The following is a 17,535-nucleotide window of genomic DNA, read 5'->3' on the forward strand; positions in this document are numbered from 1 at the left end:
GGAAAGAAAGAAGTGGAGGGCTTTGAGTCCTTCGTGATGGGGGATGGAGGTGTACAGGGACTGGATGTCCATGGTGAAGATAAGGCGTTGGGGACCGGGGAAGCGAAAATCATGGAGGTGGAAGATATGGGTGGTGTCCCGAACGTAGGTGGGGTATTCCATAATAATCCTGACTTTTGCTTGTAGATGATGGACAAACTTTGTGGAAGTGAGTTACTTAGTTTCTAGCCTCTGACCTTCTTTTGTAGCCAAACTATTTTCATGGAGAAAATGAGGACTGCAAAAGCTGGAAATCAGTTAAAAGGTGTTGGAAAAGCACAGCTGGTCAGGCAGCATCCGAGCAGCAGGCGAGTCGACATTTCGAGCATCAGCTCTTAATCAGGAATGTGGGAGTGCCCAAGGGGGCTGAGAATTAAATGGGAGGGGCGTGGGGCTGGAGGGGAGGTGGCTGGGAATATAATAGGTAGATGAAAGTGGGGGGGTGATGCTGATAGTTCGGAGCAGAGGGTGGAGCGGATAGATGGGAAGGAAGATGGACAGCTAGGACAGTTCAAGAGGGCGGTGTTGAGTTGGAGGGTTGGATCTGGGATGAGGTGGGGGAGGGGAGATGAGGAAAATGGTGAAATTGACATTGATGTCATGTAGTTGGAGAGTCCCAAGGCGTATGATTAGACATTCTTCCTCTAGGCTTCCGGTGGCGAGACTTTGGTGGTGGAGGAGCCTCAGGACTTGCAAGTCCTTGGTGGACTGGGAGGGGGAGTTAAATGTTTGGCCGCAGGGTGTTGGGGTTGTTTAGCCCCTGTGTCCCAGAGATGTTCTCTGAAACATTCCTCAAATTGGCATTCTGTCTCCCCAGTGTAGAGGAGACCACATTGAGAGCAATGGATACAGTAGATAACTTGTATGGAGGTGCAGGAAAATCTCTGCCAGATTTGGAATGATCCTTTGGGATGGAGGTGAGGAGATGGTCAGGCAGCATCCCTTGCTGTGGTGGCAAGGGACGGTGATCTGTCCAGTTCAGTTTCTGGTCAATGATAACACCCAGTGATGATGATGCAATTGAATGTCAAAGAGCAATAGTTAGAATCTCTCTTTTTGAAGACGGTCATTTTTTGACACTTTCATGATACAAATGTTACTTGCCAATTTTCAGCCCAACCTTATTGTCCAGGGCTTGCCTACTTGAGGAGCCAAGAATACTGTTGAACATAATGATGTCATCTGTGAACATCTCCATTTTGGACTTTATGATGGAGGGAAGGTCACTGGTGAAGATGGTTTGGCCAAGGACATTATTTTGGGAATTCCTGGAGTTGCAATAGCTGACCTCAAATCACCAAAGCCACTTTTCTTTGTGACAGGAATGAATCCAAACTCATGTCCGTCACTCCAGAGTCCCACACAGGGCGGCTGCTGGTCTGTCTCCTTCTTTGATTTCACTGCTCACTGCTTCTTTTAACCTCTGCTGTTGTTCCGGAGACTCACACACATCCACTGCTGGTTCATCTGCTTTAGCCTCACTTCACTTGCTTCTTTTGATGATGCTTTTTGACTGTTTCAGTGTCCTCACCACTCACTCTCCTCTCCAATGACCATACAGTGTGCATTTTTTAACTAAACAAAAATTTGGGGAGCAATCAATTTCTGGTGCATTTCTTATGATAATGTCATGACCATTAAGACTCAATTTGCTTGATTTGAACTTAAACAAAGCTTTTCAGCTCATTGTTCCCTGGTGCATTCTGAATGGTAACGACTATACCAATCTCAGTCCACTTGTCAACCAATCAGCATCCTATTCTAATGCAGGATAAGTTGTTGTTTCCTTCGAGATTTGGTATTCTTGTGATTTTGTCCTGATCAGTACAAGATGTAAAGCTTCTTTTCTAAGTAATACTCAAGTTTTATGCTACCAATTTCTTTGAATTTGAATTAAATTTATTGTCACATGTACCGAGGCACAGTGAAAAGCTTTGTCTTGCAAGTTATACAGGCCGATCACATAGTTAAATAGCATAGATAAGTAAATAATAGACAAACAGCGGCAAAGCAAAAACACAGGTACAGGTGAATGCTAAGAGTTTGTGGGTTCATTCAGTATTCTAACAACAGTAGGAAGAAACTGTTTCGAATCCGGCTGGTGCATGTGTTCAGGCTTCTGTGCCTTCTCCCCAATGGTACAGGTTGTAGAATATGACTTATTTGCAAGCTGTTTTGTGCATACATCATGCATGCAAATATCTTTCAATGTGTTTTTTCACCAGAACCAATGACTTACGATGAGTTTTATGATACCGTGCAAGATCTATTTAATGATGAATTGAAAGCTGAGTTCATAAAGGCATGTTTTAAGAAGATTAACATTGACGTGACAACACCCATTGACTGGTGTGAAGTAAGTTTTTATATCATTTTACATTATGCAGAAGTGACTTTAATTTTTTTCAAGCTGTTATGCCTTTTATTTCCATGGTATTTATGAGATCAATTTAAAGATATGTGGTTTTATTTCTTCCATTATTTCCGAACAAATGTCCTGACATAATGTTTTTAGTTACAAACTGGATATCAGTAACACAGAAAATGTGAGAAAACAGATGGCTGTAAGAGCTGCTCCTTTTTTGAGATATTTTAGGTGTTGGAGGTGATAGTGGGTTATGCTTCGGCGGGTCGGTGTGGACTTGTTGGGCCGAAGGGCCTGTTTCCACACTGTAATGTAATGTAATCTAATCTAATCTAAAAAAAATCTAATCTAATCCTCAAATTCCAGGAACAGCAATTACTGTTGATATGCTGTTGGATTGTTTTGGAACTTTGAGGAAAAAAAGTCAAAATAACAGCACTTTTAAAAGGAAGAAAGACAGACAAAAGGCAGCTGAGCATACGGTCAGAGTGTATGAGAGAGAGAGAAAGAAACCTACACTGCTAACCGACACAGCAGTGAATCTGCTCAGTTACTGCCTTTGCTATTTGAGTTCATGTATTCCTGGACATCGGAGTGCATCTAGGAAAAATGAACAAACAATGAAATTCACAGCTGACCTTGGAGGAACCTGTGTGGGAGAGATCACAGCACAGGAACAGACAAGTGCATATTTTTTAACATGTAACCTTGCTATAAGTCTACAGTAGTGAATAGCATGTGTTCTTTCTTGATTATATGGTTTATTGAAATCTGTCTCTTGATTAAATTTTAAAAATATAAAACAAATGTACAAAGTAAGCCTGGAGCACTGTTTTTAGGGGATAAGGACGGTGTTATTTTCTGGGTCTGCAGATTGTGAAGGAGCAAAGATGGACTTTAGTAGAGTGATATGCTTTTCATGTTGGATGTGTGAGTTTAGGAAGAGTTTCCATGTTACTGATGATTATGTCTGCAGGAAGTGCATTTGGTTGCAAATCCTATTGGATCGCATATATTGGTGGAAGCGACATTTAGAGGCAATGAGGAATTTACAAGACCGAGGGGGTGTGATGGATGGCAGTTACAGGAAGGGAGAAAAGCCGCGGATACGGTCAGGTAGATGGGTTAACGCCAGGAAGGGTAGGAGGGGTAGCCAGGCAGTGCAGGACTCTCCTGTGGCTATCCCCATCTCAAAAATATGCTGTTTTGGAAAATGTAGGGGATGATGGACTCTCAGGGGAATGCAGCACAAACAGCCAAGTTTCTGGTATTGAGACAGGCTCTAATGTAATGAGGGGTATGTCAGGATCCAAGCGATCAATTGTGATAGGGGCCTCTCTAGTCAGAGACACAGACAAACGTTTCTGCACCCACCAGCAAAAATCAGAATGGTGTGTTGCCTCCCTTGTAACAGGATCAAGGATGTCTCAGAGAGTTTGCAGAATGTTCTCAAAGGGAGAGGGACCAGCACGATGTCATTGTAGACATTGGAACCAACGACATAGGAAGGGAAAAGGATGAGATTCTAAATGGAGAATATAGACAGGTGGGAAGGAATTTAAAAAGAAGGTCTTCAAGGGAGTAATATCTGGATTATTCCCAGTACTACGAGCTAATGAGGGTAGGAATAGGAGGATAGAGCAGATAAATGTGTGGCTGCAGAGCTGGTGCATGGGAGAAGGATTCACATTTTTGGATCATTGGAACCTCTTCTAGAGTAGAAGTGACCTGTGCAAGAAGGACGGATTGCACCTGAATTGGAAGGGGGCTAATATACTGGCAGGGAGATTTGCTAGAGCTACTTGGGAGGATTTAAACTAGTAAGGTGGCAGGGTGGGATCCAGGAAGATACTGAGGAAATAGATCAATCTGAGTCTGGTACAGTTGTGAAAGTGAGCAAGTCAAGCAGTCAGGGCAGGAAGGAACAAAGCAGAGAACAAGGTAGAATTGATAATTTAAACTGCATTTATTTCAATGCAAGAGGACTAACAGGGAAGGCAGATGAACTCAGGGCATGGTTAGGAACATTGGACTAGGATATCATAGCAAATACAGGAACATGGCTTAGGGATGGACAGGGCTAGCAGCTTAATGTTCCAGGATATAAATGCTACAGAAAGGACAGAAAGGGAGGCAGGAGAGGAGGGGGAGTGGCATTTTTGACAAGGGATAGTATTACAGCTGTACTTAGGGAGGATATTCCTGGGAATACATCCAGGGACGTTATTTGTGTGGAACTGAGAAATAAGAAAAGGATGATCACCTTATTGGAATTGTATTATATACCCCTCCTAATAGTCAGGGGGAAATTGAGAAATCAATTTGTAAGGAGATTTCAGTTTTCTGAAAGAATAATTGGGTGGTTATGGTCGGGGATTTTAACTTTCCATACGTAGACTGGAACTGCCATAGTGTTAAGTGTATAGATGGAAAGGAATATGTTAAGTGCGTATAAGAAAATTTTCTGATTCAGTAAGTGGATGTACCTGCTAGAAAAGGTGCAAAATATGACCTACTCTTGGGAAATAAGGCAGGGCAGGTGACTAAGGTGTCAGTGGGGGAGCACTTTGGGGCCAGTGACCATAATTCTATTAGTTTTAAAATTGTGATGGAAAATGATAGACCAGATTGAAAAGTTGAAGTTCCAAGTTGGAGGAAGGCTAATTTTGACGGTATCAGGCAAGCACTTTCAAAAGCTGATTTGGGGCAGATGTTCGTAGATAAAGGGACAGCTGGAAAATGGGCAGCTTTCAGAAATGAGATATCGAGAGTCCAGAGATAGTATATTCCTGTTAGGATGTAAGGAAAGGCTGGTGGGTGTAGGGAATGCTGGGTGACTAAAGAAATTGAGACTTTGCTTCAGAAAAAGAAGGAAGAATATGACAGACATAGACAGCAGAGATCGAGTGAATCCTTAGAAGAGTATAAAGGCAATAGGAGTATACTTCAGAAGGAAATCAGGACAGCAAAGAGGGGACATATGATAGCTTTGGCAAACAAAATTAAGGCGAATCCAAAGGGATTTTATAAAATACATTAAGGACAAAAGGGTAACCAGAGAGAGAATCGGGCCCCTCAAAGATCAGCAAGGCAGCCTAGGTGTGGAGCCACAGTAGATGTGGGAGATACTAAATGAATATTTTGCATCAATGTTTATTGTGGAGAAGGAAATGGAAGATATAGAATGCGTGGAACTAGATAGTGACATCTTGAAAAATGTCCATATTAAAAATTAGGGGGCGCTGGATGTCTTGAAATGCATAAAAGTGGATAAATCCCCAGGACCTGATCAGGTGTACTCCAGAACTATGTGTGAACCTTGGGAAGTGATTGCTGGGCCCTTGCTGAGATATTTGTATCATCAGTAGTCACAGGTGAGGTACCAGAAGACTGGAGGTGGCTAACATGGTACCAATATTTCAGAAAGGTGGTAAGGAAAAGCAAGGGAACTATAGACCGGTGAGCCTGATATTGGTGCTGGGCAAGTTGTTGGAGGGTATCCTGAGGGACACAATTTACGTGTATTTAGAAAGGCAAAGACTGATTAGGGAGAGTCAACATGGCTTTGTGCCTGGGAAATCATGTCTCATGAATTTGATTGAGTTTCTTGAAGAAGTAACAAAGAAGATTGCTGGGGACAGAGCTGTGAATGTGATATATATCGACTTCAGTAAGGCACTCGACAAGGTTCCCCATGGGAGACTGGTGAGCAAGGTTAGATCTCATGGAATACAGGGAGAACTAGCCATTTGGATACAGAACTGGTTCAAAGGTAGAAGACAGAGGCTGGTGGTGGAGGATTGCTTTTCAGACTTGAAGCCTGTGACCAGTGGAGTGCCACAAGGACCGGTGCTGGGTCCGCTACTTTTTGTCATTTATATAAATTGATTTGGATGTGAACATAGGAACATGTGAACAGTTATTAAGTTTGCAGATGACAAAAAATTGGAGTTGTAGAGGACAGCAAAGAAGGTTACCTCAGATTACAACAGGATCTTGATCAGATGGGCCAATGGGTTGAGAAGTGTCAGATAGTATTTCATTTAGATAAATGTGAGGTGTTGCATTTTGGAAAAGCAAATCAGAGCAGGACTTATACACTTAATGGTAAGGTCCTAGGGAGTGTTGCTGAACAAAGAGACCTTGGAGTGCAGGTTCATAGTCCCTTGAACGTTGAGTCATAGGTGGATAGGATAGTGAAGAAAGCATTTGATATGCTTTCCCTTATTGGTCAGAGCATTGAGTATAGGAGTTGGGAGGTCATGTTGCAGCTGTACAGGACATTGTTAGGCCATTTTTGGAATATTGCGTGCAATTCTGGCCTCCATCCTATTGGAAGGATGTTGTGAAACTTGAAAGGTATCAGAAAAGATTTACAAGGATGTTGCCAGGGTTGGAGGATTTGAGCTGTAGAGAGAGGCTGAGCAGGCTGGGCTGTTTTCCCTGGAGTGTTGGAGGCTGAGGGGTCACCTTATTGAGGATTATAAAATCATGAGGGGCATGGATAGGATAAATAGACAAGGTCTTTTACCTGGGGTCGGGGAGTCCAGAACTAGAGGGCGTAGGTTTAGGGTGAGAGGAGAAAGATATAAAAGAGACCTAAGGGGCTACGTTTTCATTAACAGAGTGGTACGTGTATGAAATGAGCTGCCAGAAGAAGTGGTGGAGGCTGGTACAATTGTAACATTTAAAAGGCATCTGGATAGGTCTATGAATAGGAAGGGTTTAGAGAAATATGGCTAAGTGCTGGCAGATGGGACTAGATTAGGTTCGGGTATTTGGTTGGCATGGACAAGTTCCTAGTGAAGCAATATGCAAACCAGCTAAAAAGAAATGAAACACAAAAGTGGTGTGAAAGGCACAGGCACTTTCAAGAATTCAGTATACTCCCAAGCTGTGTTGTTGGTTGTTCGAATGGTCTGTTTCTGTGATGTAAATCTCTGTGACTCTGTGTATTTTATGGGAGGAGTAGTCACACAGCAGAGTGATTCACAGGGGCCAAGCCAAAATCTCAGAATGAAAATGGTTGAGCAGGAGCAGGTTAGAGGCTCACGACTGCAACTATTAAGAAAGCAAGGCATTCCTTATGTTAACTTATGGCTGTTGTGATTTTCTAATCTTTTCCATTAGAAATTAACTTGTGTTAGCTGTTACAATTCGAGTTGAGATCAGTGACTTGAAAAAAAATGAATGTCTGTGGAATGTTAAAAAGTGGAATGACAAAATTCCACTTTTTAAAACTTCCATTGTAACAGTCAAAACCAAAATCAAAGAAGGTTGAATTGACGCAAAGAATAGTTTTCAGTAGAAGCATTGAAGTTCCCTTTAACTTGTCAATGCAATGAAAGATTGCTTTCACAAATCCTTCTGTCTTACTTTCAGCACAAATTTGGGCACTTTTCAAAATCTTAAAATCTTGCGGTACACAGGGCCTCTCCCTTTTTCCACTCACTGGATTAAGCTCATGAGTGGATTTCACTGGCAGCTTTGTTCCATCTGAAATCTCTGGATGTGATCAACACTGACAAAGCATATTTCTACAAATCCACTCTCCCTCTCCCTGATGGTTCAGCCTCTTGGGGATTTTGTTCACTCGAACAACCAACAACACAGCTTGGGAGTATACTGAATTCTTGAATGTGCCTGAGCCTTTCACACCACTTTTGTGTTTCACTTCTTTTTAGCTGGTTTGCATATTGCTTCACTAGGAACTCAATGTGTCCTCATTTCTTCTGACACCCAATTATAAAAAAATGATTATAAAAATGATTACTTACAGCAAGCGTATGTTCTCTACACCACAAGCTGATGATTTTTCCCACTCACACCCATCAATAAGCTTATAGTTGTGACTTTTGGTTACCTCTCTCATATCCCTATAGAAATAATAAATCACTATGTTACCTCAGAAATTACCTCACATCTCAGACATTTAATTACAATGCCCCTTCCAAAAACAAGCTTTACTTTGGTCAGAAGAACATAGAAAAATAACGGCAGGTAGGCAAGAGGTGGAAGATTAATGAAGGAGTAAGGTGCCAACTGGGTGAGGAGCTGGGTGGCAGGTTGGTGAGATGGTAGGGTAGCAGGTCAGTGGGTGCGTGCTTAGGGTAGGTTGGGGATGGGATGGGTTGAGTTGGTAGTTGAGTACTGATGGAGTGGGTCCAGTCAATGGGTGTGTCATCTTGGGAACCAGCGAATTGAGTGAAGTCCAGTCAGGTCATGCGGTGGGGAACATTGGGCTTGAGAGTAGGAGGTAAGTATTGGTGAATGGTGGAAGGGAGCTCGGAGTGGTGGGCTGGGATGGGGGCGGGTCCGACAAGGTGAGTGTGCAAGTCGCATCCAGGTCTGGGTGAAGTCAAGAGTCATGTTGAGTGCAGTGGGGACAAGCATAGGACTCGACACAGGGTGGGAGTGTAGTCAGTGGCTGAGCCTAGTGGGATCAGGTCAGGGATGAATCTTGTCAAGTTGGAGTATTGGGCATCAGATATCTTGGTGAGTTAAGGTGGGAGTGAAATCAGTATAATAGTTACCCAGGAAATAATGCCGGTTTTAATTCCTCTAATATTTCCTGGGATAGATATTAAGTGCTGTCAGCTGAAGCTCTCCAAAGTCCGTCTGACACTAACTTAGAGTTTGGAACTAGGTAATTACTCACAGGGAGTTTCAGCTTCCAGGGTAATTCTAGGGAGTCAATCATGTCATATGCACATGGTCCTCGTACACAACTATCGCAATGCTACCATTGCAATGACTAACTAGTCCATTATGAAACAAAAGATATTGTTAGTGCAGGAGCAGAAATAGGAACTGGATTGAATATGCATACATGTTATTGAAGGTGCTAGGATAATTTGAGAGAACAGTCCATTAATTATACAGGATGCTGGATTTAGTCAATTGACAATAGATGACAAAGACAAAGAAATTATGTCAGACCTCTATAAAACACTGGTTCAGCTTCATCTGCAATATTGAGTAGAGTTCTCAGTGTTGGAAGGCCACTAGGTTTAGTGAGATTGGGAAGAATGAGGCCATGGAGGGGTTTAAGAATGTATTAAAACAAACTTTGCAAATCCCTGACCGTTAGTCACTGAGACGCGTAATCACAGCAGATTTCTAAGGTGGTGTTACTTTCCAGGCCAATCATCATCCACACTTGGAAATATACTGTAGTTTCTACAGTGCACCATATTTAGGAACATATTGGAAAGGATACAGAGGAGCTTTATTTATCTGGATGACATTTTGCATGAAGATTTTTGGTTATTTGGAGAGATTAGAGGACCCAGGACTGTTCTCCTGAGCGCAGTAGAATAAAAGGGGAGATCTATTTGAGATTTTTTTAAATTGCAGGGGGTTTCGGTAAGAATAAATATGGAAAACCTGTGCATTTGGCAATGGGTAATTAACCAGAGGACACAGGTTTAAAATAATTGGCAAAAGAATTAGAGGAAATGTAAAAAGAATTATTTTCACAGTAAATATTGCTAAGCTTGGCAATGCACCCCCTCAAATGTTGTGGCAACAGATTTCATAAGAATTTCAAACAGCAATCTTTCATGTGGTTGTAGGGAATTAACTTGCTGAGTTCTGCAGAAAAATCTGGAGTCTGGGGCTAAACTGAGCAGTTCTTTAAAGACACCCTGAACCAAAACAATAGGTTTTCCTCTCTGCTGTTTTGTCTATGATTCAAATCAGGTGTTATAATGTGTAACACAGATTGAGGGCTTCTTACGGCAATGTGGAGAAGTCTTTTGTGAACTTTATGCTTGGACTGAGCTGAATTAATGCTGCAATAAGTTGTCATTTTCGTTTTGAAAAAATAAAATGTTTATCATCTGAACTATCTTTATCAGCTTTACAAGCCATGCATCAGAACAAAAATGGTAGGTGAGAAACGTGTATATTGTTAACACGTATGTTTTTTGTCATGCAGCTTTTTGGATATTTTCCATCAGATGAAAAGAGTATCATGGACATCCTGCCGATATTCATGATTTCCAAGCGACAAAATATTGAAATGAGAGAAGGTATGCAACGGTTTCTATAAAATGTAAACAGTTATTAAATTGTGTCTATACACATTTTGGCTTTTGCTACTGAGAAATAGCTAAATGTAACAACCCAACTTGCCATTTATAATAAATAAATTAGACTGAATTAGACACTGGTTTAGTGTTTCCATTAACAATAATTACTCTGCAGTTCAGTTAGTCATGGTCAGGGGTGGGAAAAAAGGAAGGTGTGAAACAGGCAGAAACCTGAAAGCTGTGCATGAAGGAAAAAAAAAACACTGTACGGCCAATTCATCCTTGTTTAAATGTGTTGAGGCAGTGGACGTGGTTTACTTGGATTTTCAGAAGGCTTTTGATAAGGTCCTACATAAGAGATTAGAATGCAATATTAAAGGGCATGGTATTGGGGTGAGTGAACTTATTGCAGACAAGAAACAAAAAGTAGGAATAAAAAGGTAATTTTCCGAGTGACAGTCGGTGACGAGTGGGTTACCACAGTGTTGCACCCCAGTTATTCACAATATATACTATTGATTTAGATTAGTGCTGTAAATGTAATAAATCCAAGTTTGCAGATTACACAGAACTGGTGGGAAAGTGAGTTGTGAGGGAGATGCAGAGATACTTCAGTGTGATCTGGACAAGCAAGGTGAGTGGGCAAATGCATGGCAGATAAAGTATAATGTGAATAAATATGAGTTACCATTTGCTTAGCAAAAACAGTTGGAAGGCATATTATTATTTGGATTGCAATAGAATGGGAAATGGAGGAAATGTAAAGACATCTGAGTTGAGAGTGTGGTGCTGGAAAAGCACAGACAGTCAGGCAGCATCCGAGGAGCAGGACAGTCAATGTTTCCAGCATAAGCTCTTCATCAGGAAAGGCATCCAGGTATCCTTTCACAGTAGTCACTAAAGGGAAACACGAAGGTGCAGCAGGCGATGAAGACAGTAAATCGTGTGTTGGCTTCCACAGCAAGAGGATTCAAGTATAGGAACGGGGATGTCTTGCTGCAATTGTCCAGGTCCTTTGTGAGACCACAGCTGGAGTACTGTGTGCAGTTTGGTTTCCTTATCTGAGGAAGAATGTTGTGGCTACGGAGGAAGTGTAACAAAGGTTTACCAGACTGATTTGTGAAATGACAGGATTGAAATATGAAAAGATGCTAATCAGTTAGCAATATATTTACTGGCATTCAGAAAAATGAGGAAGGGGATCTCATTGAAAGCTATAAAATTTGAACAGGACTGGACAGGGTAAATGCAGGAAGGATGTTCCTGATGACTAGGGGATCCAGAACCCTGAGTCCCAGTTTAAAGATATGGTATAGGACTGTGATGAGGAGAAATTCATTTCCCAAGTGTGTTTTGAACCTATGCAATTCTCTGCCACAGTGACCAAAACATGGCATGCTTGGAGGACAGAGTTAGATTTGGTTATTAGAATGAAAGGGATCAAAGGGAGAAAGTGGGAACAGAGTACTGAGTTGGATGATCAGCATGATTACGTTGAATTTTGGAGCAAGCTCAAAGGGCTGAGTGGCTGAAATCTGCTCCTGCTTTCAATGTTTCTATGTCTCTGAAATGCTGTATAAAACGCTGCTACGAATTTACACACAGCAAGAGTGCACAAACAATGATGGGATATTGGTCAACTAATCTATTTTAGTAATGTTGGTTGGAGGTAGCTTGGAAAGTATACAGGACAGAACTCTTTTCCACCTCTTTGGAATAGTAAATGGCAACGTTTGCCTCTGTCAGAGAGGGTAGATGGCCGTCTTGGTTTAAGATTGAATATGAAACAGAACATGTCTGATAGTGCATCACTCTCTTCATTCCTGAGTAAAGTAGCCAACTAGAGTTTGTGCATTTTCTCAATATTCTTTGAGCTAGCTTGGTATAACAGCCAGTTTTTTGAGAATTTTCTATCTTCGTGAAAAAAAAACTGGGCTTAATGAATCTGTATTTTGTCCTTGCTGTAAAATACTGACAATATTTTCAGTTCAGCAGCTGAGATCAGCAAGCTCAGCAGAGATGAGTGAGAAAAACGAGGATCTTAGCCTGTACATTGCAATGCTCATAGCTATCAGCAGCTGAAGCATTGCAAAATGTAATTTTCACATTTTAATTTTCACATTTGCAAACTTTGTAAAGCTTGACTTTATGTTGAAACTTTATTCAGACATAAGGTCATACAGCATGGGATCAGACTCTTCAGTCTGATGCTGGTCCATGCTGACCAAGTTTCCCAAACTAAACTAATCCCATTTGACCATGTTTTGGCCCATATCCCTCTAAACCTTTTCTATTCATGTACCTGTCCTAACGTCTTTTAAATGTTGTACCTATACCTGCATCTCTGGCAGTTCATTATGAACCACCCTTTGTGTGAAAAAATTGCTGCTCAAGTCCCTTTTAAACTTTTATCCTCTCACTGTAAGTTTTGAATTCCCCCAGCCAAGGGCAAAGACCTTTGCTATTCACCTTATCTATGCTCCTCATGACTTTATAAACCTCAAAAAGGTCACCCCTCAACCTCTTTTGCTGCAGTGAATAAAGAGACCTATCCAGCCTCTCCTTATAAGTGAAACTCTCCATTCCTAGCAACATCTTTCTAAATCTTTTCTGAACCCTCTCCAATTTAATAATCCTTCCAATAGCAAGGCAACCAGAGCTACACGGCACGGTGGCTCAGTGGTTAGCACTGCTGCCTCACAGTGCCAGGGACCTGGGTTCGATTCCTGCCTCTGGCGACTGTCTGTGTGGAGTTTGCACATTCTCCCCCACCTCTGAGTGCTCCAGTTTCCTCCCACAATCTAAAGATGTGCAGGCTAGGTGAATTGGCTATGCTAAATTGCCCATAGTGTGAGGTACGTTAGTCAGGAGTAAATATAGGGGAATGGGTCTGGGTGGGTTACTCTTCGGAGGGTCGGTGTGGACTTGTTGGGCCGAAAGGCCTGTTTCCACACTGTAAGGAATCTAATCTACACACAGTACTCCTAAAGTGGCCTCACTAAAGCCCTGAACAACCTCAACATGATGTCCCAACACACCTACACTGAATGATCTAAGATTATCTGTGACGCACCTTTCGTAGATCTATTACCTGAATCCTTAGTTCTCTCTGTTGGACAACACTACCTCAGGCCCTACCATTAATTGTATAAGTCCTATTCTTGTTTGTCTTATCAAAGTGCAACATCTCACATTTAGCCAAATTAAACTCCATCTGCCACCCCTTAGCCCTTTGGCCTCAGCGATCAAGATCTCTTTGTAATCTTTGATTACCTTCTTTACCATTCACTATGCCACCAATTCTGGTGTTGTCTGTGAATTTACTAACCATGCTTCCTAAAGTATCATCCAAATCGTTTATGTAAATGACAAACAACAGTGGACCTAGCACCAATCCCTGTAACACTGCTGGTCACAGGCCTCCCGTCTGAAAAAAACAACCCTCCACCACTACCATCCTTTACCTTCTATCATCAAGCCAATTGGTCTCCAATTGGTGAGTTCTCCCTGAATCTCATGTGATCTAAATTTATTGATCAGTCTACCATATGAAACCTTGTCAAAGGCTTTACTAAAGTTCATGTACACAGCATCTGTCACTTTGCCTTCCTATCCTTTTTGGTCATATCCATAACAAATTCAATTGAGTTTGTGAGACACAATTTACCAAGCACAGAGTCGTGCAAAGTGTGCCTAATCCCGAATTTGCCTCTCCAAATGCATGTAAATCCTAACTCTCAGAATTCCCTCCAACAACTTACCCACCATTGATGTTAAAAACACCGTTCTCTAGATCCTAAGATTCTCCTTATGGCCTTTCTTTCAGGATGGCATGGTAGTTCTGTGGTCAGCACTGATGACCCACAGCCCCAGGGGCCCGGGTTTGAATCCATCTTCAGGTGACTGACTGTGTGGAGTTTGACCATTCTCCCCATGTCTCCTTGGGTTTCCTCCACTGTCCACAGATGTACAGGCTAGATGGATTAACCATGGAAAATGCAGTGTTACAGGGATGGGGTGAGTCTGGGTTGGATGTTCTTTGGAGGGTCAGAATGGACTGAATGGCCTGTTTCCACACTGTAGAGATTCTATGAGTCTTAAATAAAGATTCAACATTATCCACCCTCTGGCACCTCACTCGTGGCTGTAGATAATAAAAATATCTCAACAGAGTCTCGCAATTTCTTCTCCAGCTTCCCACAGTGTCCTGGGGTATACTTACAGTCATAGAGTCACAGAGATGTGCAGCACGGAAACAGACCCTTCGGTTCAACCCATCCATGCCGACCAGTTATCCCAACCCAATCTATTCCCACTTGCCAGCACCCAGCCCATATCCCTCCAAAACCTTCCTTTTCATATAACCATCCAAATGCCTTTTAAATGTTGCAATTGTACCAGCCTCCACCACTTCCTCTGACAGCTCATTCCACACATGTACCACCCTCTGCGTGAAAAAGTTTAGGTCTCTTTTATATCTTTCCCCTCTCACCCTAAACCTATGCCTCCAGGAAAAAGAAAGGAAAAACTTTGTCTATTTACCCTATCCATGTCCCTCATGATTTTGTAAACCTCTATAAGGTCACCTCTCAGCCTCCGGCGCTCAAGGAAAACAGCCCCAGCGTGTTCAACCTCTCCATGTAACTCAAATGCTCCAACCCTGGCAACATCCTTGTAAATCTTTTCTGAACCCTTTCAAATTTCACAACATCTTTCTGACAGGATTGCACACAATATTCCAACAGTGGCCTAACCAATGTCCTGTACAGCCACAACATGACCTCCCAACATTTGCATTCAATGCTCTGATCAATAAAGGAAAGCATACCAAATACCTTCTTCACTCTCTATCTACTTTATCATGTTTATTTTAAGACCTCCAGCACCTCCTCTTCAGTAATGACGACTATTTCCAAGACATCAATATTTATTTCCTTGAGTTTCCTGGCCTCTATATCTTTCTCCACAGTAAATACTGATACAAAATATTCATTTAGTATTTCTCCCATCTCATGTAGTTCCAAACATAGATGACCTCATTGATCTTTTAGAGACCCTACCCGCTATCTAGTTACTGTTTTGTTCTTAATGTCCTTGTAGAATCTCTTTGGATTATCCTTAGCCTTATCTGCCAAAGCTATCTCATATTACCTTTTTGCCCTTCTGATTTCTCTCTTGCCCCTACACTGCTTATACTCTTCACTGCTTATATTCTTCAATAAATACACTTGATCCCAATTATCTATATCTGACACACCTCCTTATTCTTCATCAGAGCCTCAATATTTTTATTCATCCTGTTATGAACCAGGCCAGACCTCTCAAAACATTTCATGAAAGTGGTCCAGGCCCTAACTTTGCTCGTTGTTTTAAGCAGGTATAACACGGATATTCCAGGAGGGATGCAGTTGGACAAATCGCTAGCTTTAAACAAAACAGAATTTATTTACAAGATTACTGAATGAAACACAAGCAAAAGGGAACAGAATGCAAATAACTTAACCTATCTGAAAACCCAACAGATCCTCCCAACTTAATGATACTGTCCCTAATACTTGCAATAATCCCCAGAAACACCCCTCGGTGCAAAAGGTAAAATCAAACCCAGGGTCTTACAGATAGAAATCAGCAAGAGATTACCAGTCTGGCCCTTCCTTCTTTGAGTTCAGCAGCTTCAGAACACTACTATGCTAAAACCCAAACCAACCCAGGGTCTTACAGATAGAAATCAGCAAGAGATTACCAGCCTGGCCCTTCCTTCTTTGAGTTCAGCAGCTTCAGAACACTACTATGCTAAAACCCAAACCAACCCAGGGAAAAGCTGAGCTGGGAGAACTGGCCACTCCCTTTTCATTGTGCAAGTGTTTTTTTTAAAGTCTTGAAAGCCTTTTCCTGAGGCAATATCTGTTAGCTATAAACAATCTGGCCCTGAAACCCTTCAACTTAGACCTTCTGAGTATGTGTCTTTTACGACCTCTCTGAAAGTAAAACAAGGACAGAGTAACCTTGTTAAAAGAGCAGCATTGTTACAATCCATTGTTCCCTATTCCTATCAGCCTTACCCTTCACTCCAGCAGTAACACAATGCTTCTGAACTGTTGTTACTTCCTTTTTGAAAGCCTCCTATTTGCTATTCATTCCTTGACATGTGAACAGTTTACTCCAATCAGATTTTGAACTTTCCCAGCTCATATTGTCAACATTGGCCTCATTCCAATTCAGAGATTTTAACTTTTATACAAGGTCTATCCTTTTCCATAACTATTTTAAAACTAATAGAATTATAATCACTGATCCCAAAGTGCTATTCCACTAACACTTCAGTCACTTGCCCTGCCTTATTTCCCAACTGAAGACCAAGTTTTGTTCCTTTGCTAGTTGGTGTGTCTACATATTAATGAAGAAATTTTTCTTGAATACATTTACCAAAGTCCTTAACACAGTCTCAGTCTATATTTGGAAAGTTAAAATCCACCACTATTATTCTTACATGTATTTGAGATTCCTATATAAGTTTGCTTCTCAGTTTCCCATTGTCTATTGGGGGGCCTGTAGTACAATCCCATCAATGTGATCATCCCTTTCTTATTTCTGAGTTCCAACCATACAGCTTCACTGAACAATCCCTCAAGGAATATCCTAGGTGCAGCAGTAATGTTTTCTCTAATCAAAAATGCCACCACCCCTTCTCTCTGGCCTCCCTTTCTATCTTTCCCACATGTATAACATCTAAACCTCAGAACACTGAGCTGCCAGTCCTTTTCCCTCCCACAGCCACATTCCTCTAATAACTATGATGTCCCACACCCATGTTTGCAAACATGCCCTGAGTTCATCCAACTTGTCAGACTCCTTGCATTGAAATAAATACAGTTTAATTCTTCAGAGTTACCTCATTCTCTGACTTGTTCTTGCCTGTCTTGTCTGATTAACTTTGAGGAGAAAGTGAGGTCTGCAGATGCTGGAGATCAGAGTTGAAAATGTGTTGCTGGAAAAGCGCAGCAGGTCAGGCAGCATCCTGGGAACAGGAGAATCGACGTTTCGGGCATAAGCCCTTCTTCAGGAATGAGGAAAGTGTGTCCAGCAGGCTAAGATAAA

At 41.7% G+C, this 17,535-nt stretch overlaps 1 protein-coding gene across 1 annotated transcript in view; it reads left to right on the top strand.

Annotated features, from left to right (window-relative positions):
- LOC122553173 (WD repeat-containing protein 64-like) overlaps positions 1-17,535 on the top strand; it is a 132,701-nt gene that overhangs the window by 2,830 nt on the left and 112,336 nt on the right. The window contains exons 2-3 of the mRNA XM_043696759.1: positions 2,265-2,395; positions 10,344-10,437. Of these exons, the coding sequence (XP_043552694.1) occupies positions 2,265-2,395; positions 10,344-10,437 (225 nt within the window). The remainder of the gene's footprint in view (positions 1-2,264; positions 2,396-10,343; positions 10,438-17,535) is intronic.

This window comes from Chiloscyllium plagiosum, chromosome 9 (genome assembly GCF_004010195.1).
Source record: "Chiloscyllium plagiosum isolate BGI_BamShark_2017 chromosome 9, ASM401019v2, whole genome shotgun sequence".
NCBI lineage: Eukaryota > Metazoa > Chordata > Chondrichthyes > Orectolobiformes > Hemiscylliidae > Chiloscyllium > Chiloscyllium plagiosum.